The following is a 13,297-nucleotide window of genomic DNA, read 5'->3' as shown; positions in this document are numbered from 1 at the left end:
AGTCACAACCACTGTTTTAACGTGAAAGAACAGAGAAAAAAATTTACTTCAATTTTCTTTAACCATAACCTCTTTTTGAGAATAAATTTATTGTTGATAATTGTTTTGTTACTAATAAAAATAAAATATATAATATATAATTTAATGGTAAAAAGAAGCTTAAAACTGATATAAAATAGAAAACATTAAAACCAATTGTAAAGGAAAATTTCTCCAGAACTCTTTGACGACGTATATCGATATCTTACACTGCAATATAGGTACGGATCCGTGGGATATTATCGCCAAACAGTTTTTGTATGGTGAATGGCCTAGTCCATCATATTCAATAATTGAAAGTTATACATTGTGAATATGAAATATGAACGAGTAATTTTATTATATTCCACTGAAGCAGTTATATATGATTAGATTTTAAAATCTGTTTTTTACATGAGTTTATAGTATTTAAAGTTACGTTTTTTTATTTCATAATACATGAAGTTTTGATTTTTTACACACATTAATTTTTTTTTCTAAAACAAATCCTTGAAAATATAATTTTAACCTAATTTATTTAATTATAAAAAATATTAAAAATTTAATTGGCTACACTGATAAAATTAAAATTATCTAAATATGTGAAAACATCATCTATTATGATACAACAACGATCATTTATCTATACTGAAACAAACTGAAAGGAGTATATATTTGATCTAGTCACAAAACGAAAATAGCAAGTAAACCTAAAAGTAGAGAAACACTATGTGGCAATTAAGCCGGTGAATATGTTTGTCGTTAATTCAAACAAAGTTAAAATTATTCAAGTAGAATCACTCTTTTACGTATTGGTCAATAGTCTAATCAATTGACATCCATGATATTTATTTTCTGAATCAAAGATTAATCATTTGATGATCATTCAAAATCATTTACATTATACATCTATATTTTCACCTCAGGTTTTAACCAACATTTTTGGGTGTGTGGACATACAAAAGTATCACACGGGTCTCCAATTTCATTTACATTTCTTAGAGCATCAACATTCACAAAGTTTTTGAAAGGAGTTTCTATAATATATATATAATATACATATGCTAAAATTTAAATCACATTTTAAATAATATTTAAGTCGATAATAACCCAAATTCTCAACATAAAAAAATCTCTCATCCGAGAGACTATTTCTCTTCTCTCTTTTTTTCTTTTATCGCCTCTCTCCTAATTTTATTATTTTCATAGGAAAAACTTGGTTGAGATATCAAGGGATGATCATGTCCTAAGACATATTCATCTATAGTAAAGCATGTGCATTGAGAGATTGAGATTAAAACATGTCCACTGAAAGATATATTAGAACCTCATTTTGAGGACTTCTACAGTAAATATGTTTTTACAAAGAAAAGATGTTCTTACCATCTCAATTTGTAACCAACACTATTTGTGTGAGTGTGTGTGTCTGTGGGCATGCAAAAATAAGATCACACACGGGTCTTCCAATAACATATATAGCAGGAAAAAATATCCATACATTGTTATAAAATAAAAGTATATAAACAAAAAGAAATTACAAATTAATAGTAGTTACACATGAGGACAGATACACACACGTACGATCTATAACCTCAAAATAAATAAAAAGCAGAAAAACAAAACAGAAAATAGTACACACTCACTACTCAGTACTGGAGTACCGCCCCAGGCTCCATTTTTATCCAACCACACCGATACAAAACAAACACAACCGTCTCTCTACCTCTGTGTCTTTTTCTCTCACCCTCTTCTCTCTCTTTTATGGCGAAGATGCTGGAGAATAGCTATGGTTACGGCAATGGAGAAAGGATACAGTTAATGGTGGAAGGTCAAGGAAAGGCGGTTCCTGCACCGTTTCTGACCAAAACGTATCAGCTTGTCGACGATCCCGCGACGGATCATGTCGTTTCTTGGGGAGACGATGACACCACTTTCATCGTTTGGCGTCCGCCGGAGTTCGCTCGTGACCTTCTCCCTAACTACTTCAAACACAACAACTTCTCTAGCTTTGTTCGCCAGCTCAACACTTACGTAAGTTCATATGTCTGGTCTCGTTAAAGAACTGATCTTGTCTTGATTTGATAGATCTGTGTCTGATTTTGTTTATAGGGTTTCAGAAAGATTGTTCCAGACAGATGGGAGTTCGCGAACGAGTTTTTCAAAAGAGGAGAAAAGCATTTACTCTGCGAGATCCACCGGAGAAAGACATCTCAGATGATTCCAAACCAACACTCTCCGTTCATCACTCACCATCCTCCGCCGCAGATTCCTTTCTCCGGCGGCGCTTCTTTCTTCCCTTTACCACCTCGTGCCGACGCCTCCGCCGCAATGGACGACCACTACTGGTGCGAATCTCCTTCCCCGAGACCACGTGTAGTCCCCACCACCGCCGACGCGCAAGTCGCCGTATTAACCGAAGACAACGAGAGGTTACGGCGGACCAACACGGTGTTAATGTCGGAGCTTGCTCATATGAAGAAACTGTACAACGACATTATCTACTTTGTTCAGAACCATGTCAAGCCTGTCGCTCCGAGTAACTCTTTCCTACAGAAACAGCAACAACCTCCTCCTCCTCCTCCTCCAATCGATTATTACAATAATGCCACTGTCCCTAATCACTCTCCTCCTACTTCTCAAAGCTCCATTACTCTTCTTGAAGATGACACTAATCCGGAGAGTATTACGAGAAAGACGAAGCTTTTTGGAGTTTCCTTGGCTTCTTCCAAGAAGAGATCACATCATTTCTCAGATCAAAGTAGCAAAACTCGACTTGTGTTGGATAAGTCAGATCTTGGATTGAATCTCATGACTGCTTCTACACGTTAAGAGTCTCTTTTTTTTTTTTTTTTTTTTGGTTAAGTTTCAGCATTATCAGCACTAATGTTGTTTATGAATGAGCATCATCATCAATCTTAAAGACTTTGTTTTCTTTGATTAATAAATCTTCTTCTAATCGATTGAGTTTTCAGTTTTGTTTTATTGTTCATGAAAAATGAGAATGACAGTGATGTCTAATGTAGATAAGGCTTTTAGGCTACTTTATGCATTTTCGAAATTTTCATGTGTATTGGACCGATCTAGTTTGTTGATTTTTTTTATTTAATGCTTTTTCAAATGTTTCTTTATTTTTTGGTGCTTGTGTTTTGTTTGTCTTCTTTCTTTTTTCCGAATCAAATAAACCACGTCATTTGATTCTAGTAAAACTTCAAATCGCTGGCTTCTATCATCGATTTCATGGACCGAAAGTGAGGAACCAATATCCATACATTCAGACAACAATCCGGTTATGTCTACGCAGATGATTCAGTTCTGGCTAGCTTCCCTCTCCACAACCATCGTTTTGATGACTCATCACACTAAGGAGTTCAATTTTTAGGCTTCTTTATGGGTTTATACTTTCATTGGGCTTTACTGAAATCTTCTCGCCTATCGGGCAAGGTCCACTAACCAAACAGTAAAGTCTTTGTGGGGGGTCCAATAACCAAACACTAAAGAAAAGCTTTTAACTTGTATTTTTCTTATTCCCACATTAAAGCTTCAAACTTTTTTTTCGTGAATACCAAAAAGTTCAGAGTCTATCGATATACAAAATTTTGCACAATACCCACGAACGAGGACAAATGTGTGTCGGGTCAATAGTAACAAATTTTACATATGCAGATTACAATATAGTTATGCTAATAGTATATTTAACTCCATATCGAAAATTTACGATATTTCACGTTTATTCGTTTCAGTTAGACCATCTCCAATCACACTCTATTTTTTCCTCTATAATTTACACTAAAATAGAGTAACTCTATTATAATGTAACTTTTGCTCTAATGGTGTTACTCTATAATAGAGTTACTCTATTATAGAGTGACATATAGAGGAATGTCACTTTTTCACTCTACTTATACACAAAAGGTTGTGTTACTTTTTTCGATAACCTTATGAGCTATATTATATTAATACGTACAATAGTCATATAGTGTATATCAAAAGGGGAAATTGCCAAAAATTATCAAAATTTAATTTTAAATGTAAATGTATATGGATTTGTATATGAGAGAGCGGCTAGGGCTTTGGGGGCAACAATGGCGATTATCAGCTCCATCTCCTTATGACGGCGTCATCCTCATCCAGCATCCTCGACTGCTCTCTCATCACCACAAGGGAGACTGTAGATCCTAAAATCTATACTAAGGTTCTAACTGGTAGCCACAAAAGGAATAGAATGAATAGAAAAAAAAAGAATGAAAGAAAATAAAATAAAACGAAAATCTATTCCTCTCCTAATTTGTTAAGAAATAATTGTAGTCTTTTATTCCTTAAATCTTAATGAATGTTAAGGAATCATAGGTAACAAATATTTCCTGTAAATGGTGAAAATTATAAGGAATGGTAAGGAATGAGTTATTCTCAATCATTCTCTTGGTCACCATTTGGAACCTAAAAATTTGATAGTGATCGGGAGTTTAATCAGGAGAAGATAAATGATGTAGGTAACAATATCTTTAGAACACAACGATATAATCAATTTCCAGTAGGCGAAAATGGACTTTTACTGATGAATAAGATCGGATACAATGAGTAAAACAAGATCGAATGTTACAACGAGATCATCAAAAGAAATGATCTAAAGATCGATGAAATCAAGGTCGAAGTATGGGTGCAGCTCTCTCTCTAGGGCGTGTTCCTCTCCATGTTTGTTCTCCTCTCTTTATAGTAGGCCGACTTCGTGATCTCCGTAACCGCTCCGCGATCTCTGTATCTTGTTCCACGATATTTGGGCCCTCGAAGTTTCCATCTCGAGCTCGAATACTCGCTATGGGCTTTAGCTCTTTACGGCCCATATCCTTGATCATGGCCCATTAATGTATTGAGCAAAATTGAGTACAACATTTGTCCCCCAGTCTCTTTTGATTTGAACGAAAAGAAAAGAGGCGATTAGCTTTTAGCTCGGATTTCGTCGTTTGATACCCGATATGATTTTGGCTTGACTTAATGATGATTCTTGAAAACCGTTGTTTGGCGCGCTTTTTCCATTTCTTTTTTTAACACGTAACGGCAATATAAGCCGCCGCTAGGGTGAGCCCTAGGTCATCATTATCCTTCTCGAGAATGATGATAGAGCCGTTAGGATGGTTATAAATACGTGAGAGATTTCTTTTTCGTCTCAACTCCGAATCTTTTTCCTTATCCCTCTTTATTTTTGCTCCAAGATTTCTTGATCATTGAACTTGAGATGTCTTCGTCATTCAGTTTTCCTCACCCGACGACTACGATCGATGATTTTTAAGATCTCTACAAGGTGTATGAGGTCGATCGCGCCATCGTCTTCGATTTGGCTGGCGCATCTGAGACTCCCGAAACCGTTCGGGGAAGGTATCGCAGAGCCTATCTTTCTTTCTTTCAGTCTAGCGGTCTTACCTTCTCGATTCCGAAGTCTGTGCTCGAGATTCTGGCAGAGCTTGGCTTATCGTTTACTCAAATCCCTCCCAAATTTTCTTAGGCACCTTATCGCGTTCTTGGTTAGGGCTAGGGAGGAATGTCTTTCCTTCGGTCTTGGTGAGTTCCGACACCTTGTTCTGGTGAAGCGAAACAAGCAGAATCCTGGTACCTTCCTCGTGTCTCCGCGCCCATGACGCCATGTCATTGAGGACGTCCCCTATCGCGATGAGAAATGGCGCGAGCAGTTTTTTCGTTCTTAAGGTGGATCGAGAGTCTCTGGGCAACTTCGATTTTTTTCGACTTCCCCTGAGTTGGCTGAGAATATAGGTTAGTGATTTCTTGATCTGAATGCCAATCTTTTTCTTTGGGGAATTGGTGACTCAATTTTTCGTTCCTTCTGGAAGTTTTTTGATGTCAGGCTAGATTCGTGGTTTGATCGGAGTTTTTCAGAGAGGTCATTTGAACTGGTCATCGTTTGACCGGACCCGGATCCGAACTGCTTTTGCCATGCCAGAAGGGACTAATAGAGCCCCATCGGTTGTAGGAGGTTCTGAGGAAGAGACAAAACATTTTCGGGAAGTCGTTGCGACTCCTTCCATTCAGGCTCAGTCTTCAGATTGATTGGTTAGGCAGCTCGTGAGGAGGTCTTCGTTTCGTGCTTCTGGGTCGGCATCGAGGAGCCGAGCTTCTGATAGACCTCCTTTGATCTCGATTCGAGACTCCGGCGATGAAGGTCCTTTCGAGGAGAGGCGGTCTCCTATCTTGTTGAGCCCTGGTTTGGAAGACGAGATAGTTGCTGCGATCCCTAAGCGATGTCGATCGTCGAAGGCCGCCCTACCCCGTCCATCCCATTCTAGGCTTGTTTCCTAAGGCGATGGTTCTTTGTTCGCGGCCCAAGGCGACTTGATTTCTCTCGCTGGTCGCATGACATCTGTGGGCTGCCGTCTCCCGTCCCTTGCTTCTTCGGATGAGAAGAAAGCTTACGCCAAGGTTGTGGTCGCGAGCTAAGGTTTATTCCTTGCTTTCTTTTCTTTTGAAATGCGCTTTGAGGTACTCACTTGTCTGCTTCGGTTGCATTTTAGGTAATGGAAGCGTTCAACGAGTACGTTGTGGTGATGGAAGATCGCGTCGAGGCTTCCCGGAATGATAGGGAGATCGAGAGGATCGGTTCCGAGATCAAGAGGCTTTCAGAGGAGCTCGTAGCTACCAAACGCGAGGGAAAAAGGGATGCTGAGAAACACGTTGAAAACCCTAGAGAGAGCTACACACATACATCGACCTTGTTTCCATTCCAATCTTAGATCCTTTCTTTACCGATCTCAATTGTATCATTCGATCTAATTCAACTCATTGTATCCGATCTTATTCATCAATAAAAGTCCATTTTTACCTACTGGAAACTGTTTACATTGTTGTGTTCTAAAGATATCGTTGCCTACATCATTTGTCTTCCTTAGATAAAACTCCCGATCACTATCAAATACTTAGTGTAAATTTTAGGTTCTACACTTATCATATATTTAGTGAATTGTTTGTTGCTATTTAGTTAGTTATTTGATTTTAGAGTTTAGAAGACTTTTTGGGAAGTCTTCTAATATATAATGCATTAAAAGACTTCTTAGGATGTCTTCCCGGGCGAATAGTAAATTTAGTGTTTAGATGACTTCTTGGGAAGTCTTCTAATGTATTTTATGCTAGAAGACTTTCCAATAATTTTTCTGAACTGAAAATATTTAATTTAATTGAAAATTTTGTCTCCTCCTATAATTTTTTACACATTATTTCACTTTTTCTCAAATGGCTGCAACGTAAATGTAATGTTTCTCATTCTAAAACTCTTCAACCTCTCTCTAATCTATTTGAACTTGAAGACACCAAAATTTATATCTATTTCTCATCATTTTTTCTCATGTCTTTCTCACTACACTATCTTGTTTTCTTTAGGTTTTTTATTTCATGGTTTTCATCTTCCACTATTTTAAAGATAAATCTATAAATTTTGGATATGTATTTTGTGTGTTTTATATGTTTGATTCGAAAAAGCTATAGATTCAACCTAATGTCATTCTTTTATTTATTATTTACGTATAAAATTTTTTATTTTTGAGGTTTTTTTATGTTTTATCCATTTTAACGTTTGGATAGGTGGTTTTTTTCTGATCTGAGGACAATATCAGATTTTAGACTTCATTATCAGAATTTTTGGAAGATTTCTCGAAAGACCACTCGAATTAAGCGTAAAACATAAAATTTAAGCGAAATTTGACTGCAAATTAAAAGACTTCTCTAGAAATCTTCTAATTCACAATAAAATTTCAATGAAAATTTTAGTTCTCTCTTATGGTTCAGAGACTCTTGTTTTGATACTTTATATAATAATATATCTATTTTATCTCCAATCTATTAAACAATTCTTTGTTTATTGCTTAATTCATTCATTCAAGTTATTGTACTCATAAACTATTGTTTTCATTATAAATCTTTTGTTAAGATTATGGTTGTATAAATTAAATGGGAGGCTTATAATAATATAACAGTTGACATAAGTTCAATATAACAAACATAACAATAAGTTCATAACACGATAATATAAGTTTTAAAACATATCACACATAAGTTCATAACACAAGATATGGATAGGTATGACTTTGAAGCTACTTAAATCTCATGAAAGTTAAAAAAAAATATATCTTATGATCTAAAAAAAACATTTAACCACATAACTTAATGTTCTTGAAGTTACTTAATACTTTTGAAAGTTAAAAACATATCTTGACATTACTTAATACTATTGAAAATACAAGTTTTACAAAAATTAACAGAGAAAACTTCTCCATAAGTCTCCTCTTATTACCTAGAAATATTAACAAACATGAATGTTTGTAACCTCAATTAAGTTATGAATTTCATTCATGAGCCCCAATATTTATTAATACACATGAATTAACAAAAAATCTTAAAAAGTCTTTTTCAATTTGGAGAAAATGAAATTTTAATAAACATTAACATAAAAAATATTGGCTTAATTTTGAATTGAAATATTTCCGAAAATACCAACTATTTTCTGATAAAAATGTTAGTTTTGCAATTGACCCAAATTTTACAGATATTTGACTTTTTCTTAGAAGACTTCTAGAGAAGTTTTCCTGTTAAAGACTACTTACAGTCACATGAAGTCATTTTGCTGCTGCAAGAAGTCTGCATACATTACTTTTGCAATTAACCATGTTTGACTTTTAAGTGACCAATAAAATTTGAGAATTTTCTTTCTAATTAATATTAAATCTTTTACTATTTATTTTCTATTACAAAACTAACCTACACTGACATCTTGCAACATTTCAGTCAATGTAAAAATTTACTTGTTTATCCGAGAACACTTTTAGAAAAGTCTACTCATTTTGTTTTGTTAACAAAGAAAAATTAAAAAAACTTCTAGAAAATTTTTCTTTGAAAATCACACAAAAGTAAACTGCAAAACTAACATATACATTGACCAAAAGACTTTTAGAGAAGTCTTCTCCTCAAAACAGATCTGAAAAAAATCAAATATCATTCTTTGATTAGATTTTGGTGAGGTTCATGTTTAGCTCATACAATCTCATATAACTTCATAATGAAACTTACTCACTCGTTCTTGACCAAGAACCATGTACTTGAGTAACTTTAACAAGCTTATAATTATGAAATGAAAAATTGGGATTTTGAGATGAAATAAGAGAGAAAATGAAAAGGAAAGGGTTTGTGTGTGTAAGAAATGAGGATATGAAGATGTAGGTGCTGATTTTAGGTTCATTTAGAGTTTGAAATTGGTTATTTGTGGTGGTTGGTGTATTCTTCAGTGGCGGAGCCACCCCTTTGGCATATGGGTCAGTTGACCCATGTAAATTTTATATATGTGATTTTTTTTAACTTGTATTTAAGAAAAAACTCTGAAAATAATGTAAAAATTGGTTTATTGACCCTTGTAAAATATGCTACTTATAAATTTGACCTCCTAAACAGTTTGGCTGCCTCTGCCACTGGTATTGATGACAATGTTGTAAATAAATGAGGAAGATGAAGATAAATGAGTAAAACAATTATTTTTGGAAAAAAAAGAAAAAAAAATATTGACATTTTCTTAAATAATTCGAAATTCTTGGATGAAAAAAAAATGAAAATATTTTTAAGAACATAGTTTACTTTTGCATTTGACATCAAGTTTTAGATCATATTTTCAAAACTCCCATACCAAAAATCAACTCTATTTTTTTAGTATAAAGTATACAAAGTACAGCATAAATTTAAAATAAATTATATGACTTAATACATATAGATAGACTCAATTATGAAAACTTGCATGGCGTGACATTGTGAAAAATACTTTAGTAAAAAAACATTGTGAAAAATAGAGCATAACAGTTAATATATAGATTTTAACATTTTACATAAACCAATATAGAATGGAGTGATTTGATTTTTTTTTGAAGAAAAAAAAAAAATATATATATATATATATATATATATAACATAACGTTTATAGTTACCAAACGTTTATTAAGAAAACACATTTGAATAAAACAGTACATTACAAAATATAACATAATGAAAAATAGTACTACGTATAATCCAAATGATAAATTACAAATTTCCATGAACCATAATTTTTACATTAAGAAAACATAAATATTAGTATTCTATAACAAAGATGGCTATATATAACATATAATACAATCTGTTATATTCTAAATAGAACAATAACTTACTTTTTATAATTACTTATTCTTTTCTTGAATTTTTCAATCCAGTTTAAAAAATTCAATTATGAAATATACACAAAATTTTGTATCCTTCTTAGTCAGATTCCATGTTTAAAAAAATATAAGGAAAATAATACCAAAAGGAAAAATAATCAAAACAATTAAAATAAAATAGGAGAATGAGAAGAAACCATATCATTAAAGGCATAGTACTATATATCTCTATAATATTATTTGAGAAATCAGTTTTCTACGTGTTGCACACACGTTAATTCTCACGGTGCTTGATTACGATGATACCCTTAATTAATCAAATATATCTAATTATTACTATTAAATATTTATTTTATATTATTCATTTTTTCCTTTTATTTAGGTTTCCTTTTTATTTATTTTTTCAAATAACCTATATAATAACTTTTCTTATAAATTTTAAAAATGAAAATATCTTTCATATATACTGTAATTCATAATAAGAAAAGTTCACAAAATAATCATGATTTTAAAGTAGCGAAATAATCTTCCTTTTAAAAATATAATCTTAAAATAATACATATTTTAAAATTATTAAGCATTTTATTTAAATAAATCTATTTCTCAATTTATTACAAAATAATTTAAATAACATAAACTATGATATATTTAATGAATAAAATTTAATTTCATCTTTCTTTTTTATTTAATTTCCTTTTTGTATTTTTCAAATAATATATATGATATAGAAAATATTTATAAAACTTAAAACGAAAATATTTAATATATATAGTGTGATGTCATAAAAAGGAAAGCTTAGAAAAAAACTTGATATTAAAGTAACTAATTAATCTTTCCTTTTAAAATTTATCAGTTAATATTTTTATGCAACTTTGTACCTATCATCACTTTATTTTTAAAATTTTATTTTTGAAAATTAACATATACAAACTTACTAAGAAATCAAAGATATATTTACACATCTAATATTGAAAACCAAACTAATACAATGAATACAGTTAATACAATTTGGTTGAATTAGATTAGAAATAGTTATACTTGAATTTGACAGAATATATGTAACACAATATACCCATAAAATAAGTAACTAGACCAATCCAAAGTCATACAAAGTCAAACATTAAATAAAAAATCATATATTTTATTTATAAAATATTTTGTACATATAAATTATGAAACGACTCATCATATTACTAAATAAATATGAAACTCTCAAATAATATTATTAATATATTAGCCAACTATTACAATTACGTATTTTGTATAACTTCTACATATATATATGCATAAGGTATCAAAGACTATTATTAAAATACTATTATTGTTATATTTATTTATGTGACTTTGAATCGACCAACACTTTAGTGTACTTTTACTATTTGACTCTCAAAACAACATATATTAAATTATACATAATCTTACTAAAATATATTTACAAATCTAAAACAGGAATCAAACTATATGAAATAGAAAAATTAATTAAAATTTTAATCTGTGTAACAAAAATATTTTAGATGAATTGGAAAAGTAAATATTATCTAATATATCCAAATAATAATCAAATAGTCGAGATATTGTATATCCAAAATTATACGTCTAATTGACTAATTAAATAACATAATTTATTTAAAATAAGCCATGCATTTCGATTACAATATAAATAACATTATAATTTAAAATTAAAACAAAATATTAATAAATTATAATAATATATCTACCTTATAAATATTTATACCCGTGCATGAGCACGGAAAAATCACCTAGATGTAATTGTACACAATATGACGATCAGTATTTTTGGGTTATGGAGTGAAGAATTATAATGTTTTTTAGTTATTGCGTCTGATTTTCCAATATTAATATGTTATCTTTAAGATAATAGTTTCAGTTATTATTTTATATGGTTTTTTAAATAAACTATTTCAAGCAATAATTGGGTGTGGGAATAATGTTTAAATGAAATGTAGAGGTATATATAACCTATGATTTAAATAAGGCCTTAAGTAAAAATAAAATGAAATTATTATTTTATTAAAAAACACAGACATTTGTCCTCGTTGGTGGATATTGGGCAAACATTAAATTTACTTTAGTTTTGTAAACATTAACCATGGCGCAAAAATTTGATGATAGAGGCGAAGTTATCTTTTAATGGGAAGCAAAGAGCAAACAAAACTGCCCGGTTGTTGCAATTTTAGCTAGGCCTGGCCACCTGGGCAAATAAACTTAACCTGATAATCTGAACCGGATCCGGTCAGTGGCGGACCCAGCATCAGATTTAAGGGGGTTCAATATATTACCTAAGAAAAAAATATAATTTGAAATGGTGACAAGGAGGGATGGAACGCAGATTTTTGGGGTGACATTAGGCTAAGATTAACCATTAGAGCTAACTAATCTTCTTAACAGTTTAAACTTGATAGGTTTTGGTATAACTAATACAACCAGATTAACTGTAGCAAAATTACTCTAACAGGTACACTTGGTACAACTACATATTTAAAATTTGATGCACATTTAAAACGTGGTAAACAACTAAAACATGATAAACTTATTAACATGTAGTTGTACCAGTATTTTAATTGTACAGTCGTATACATAGTTGTACCGAGTTTTGAGTTGTACAAATTTGTACATAGTTGTATTTTGGTCAAGAATTTGAAATATGTAGTTGTACCAAATAATAAATTTAATATACCTTAGTTGTACTTCTTGTATATATTTACATACCTAGAGTCACATACTATGGAATCATTAATTTTGTTGAAATATATTCGGTGTAAGTTTTTTAAAAATATAGTGAACAAACAAGTACACAAACCTTTAAATTGCAAGGTAGATCATGGAAACTTCTCTGATTTTGTAATAATTGCGAAAAATTGGTTAAACTTCAAATAATTAGGATGGACCATTCTGAGGACCTTCCAACTTGTCTAGTATGTGGTTATTTTCATATGAAAAGCCAAATAGAATTTAAAAAAAATTAATTAAAGAAGTTGTATCAGTTGTACCAGTATTTCATGCATGGTATATAAAAAGTAATTGTAATAGTTTTACTAGTATTACAATATATAGTTATACTAGTTATACCAGTATTACAGCAC

At 31.6% G+C, this 13,297-nt stretch overlaps 1 protein-coding gene across 2 annotated transcripts; it reads left to right on the top strand.

The window, feature by feature from the left end:
- The first annotated feature begins 1,638 nt into the window (after nt 1-1,638).
- On the top strand, nt 1,639-3,119 carry LOC106345356 (heat stress transcription factor B-4-like). Of its 2 annotated transcripts, none has more exons than XM_013784561.3 (2): nt 1,639-2,049; nt 2,128-3,119. In XM_013784561.3, the coding sequence occupies exons 1-2, from the start codon at nt 1,780-1,782 to the stop codon at nt 2,845-2,847; spliced, it is 990 nt and encodes a 329-aa protein (XP_013640015.2). In that variant the 5' UTR covers nt 1,639-1,779; the 3' UTR covers nt 2,848-3,119. The 2 variants fall into 2 exon arrangements, with proteins under 2 accessions (XP_013640015.2, XP_048599497.1); XM_048743540.1 differs by having other exon boundaries at nt 1,664-2,049; nt 2,136-3,119.
- The last annotated feature ends 10,178 nt before the right edge of the window (nt 3,120-13,297 follow it).

This window comes from Brassica napus, chromosome A10 (genome assembly GCF_020379485.1).
Source record: "Brassica napus cultivar Da-Ae chromosome A10, Da-Ae, whole genome shotgun sequence".
NCBI classification, from domain to species: Eukaryota; Viridiplantae; Streptophyta; class Magnoliopsida; order Brassicales; family Brassicaceae; genus Brassica; species Brassica napus.
Note: the sequence above shows the minus strand (reverse complement) of the source record. Positions and strands in the feature narration are given on the sequence as shown.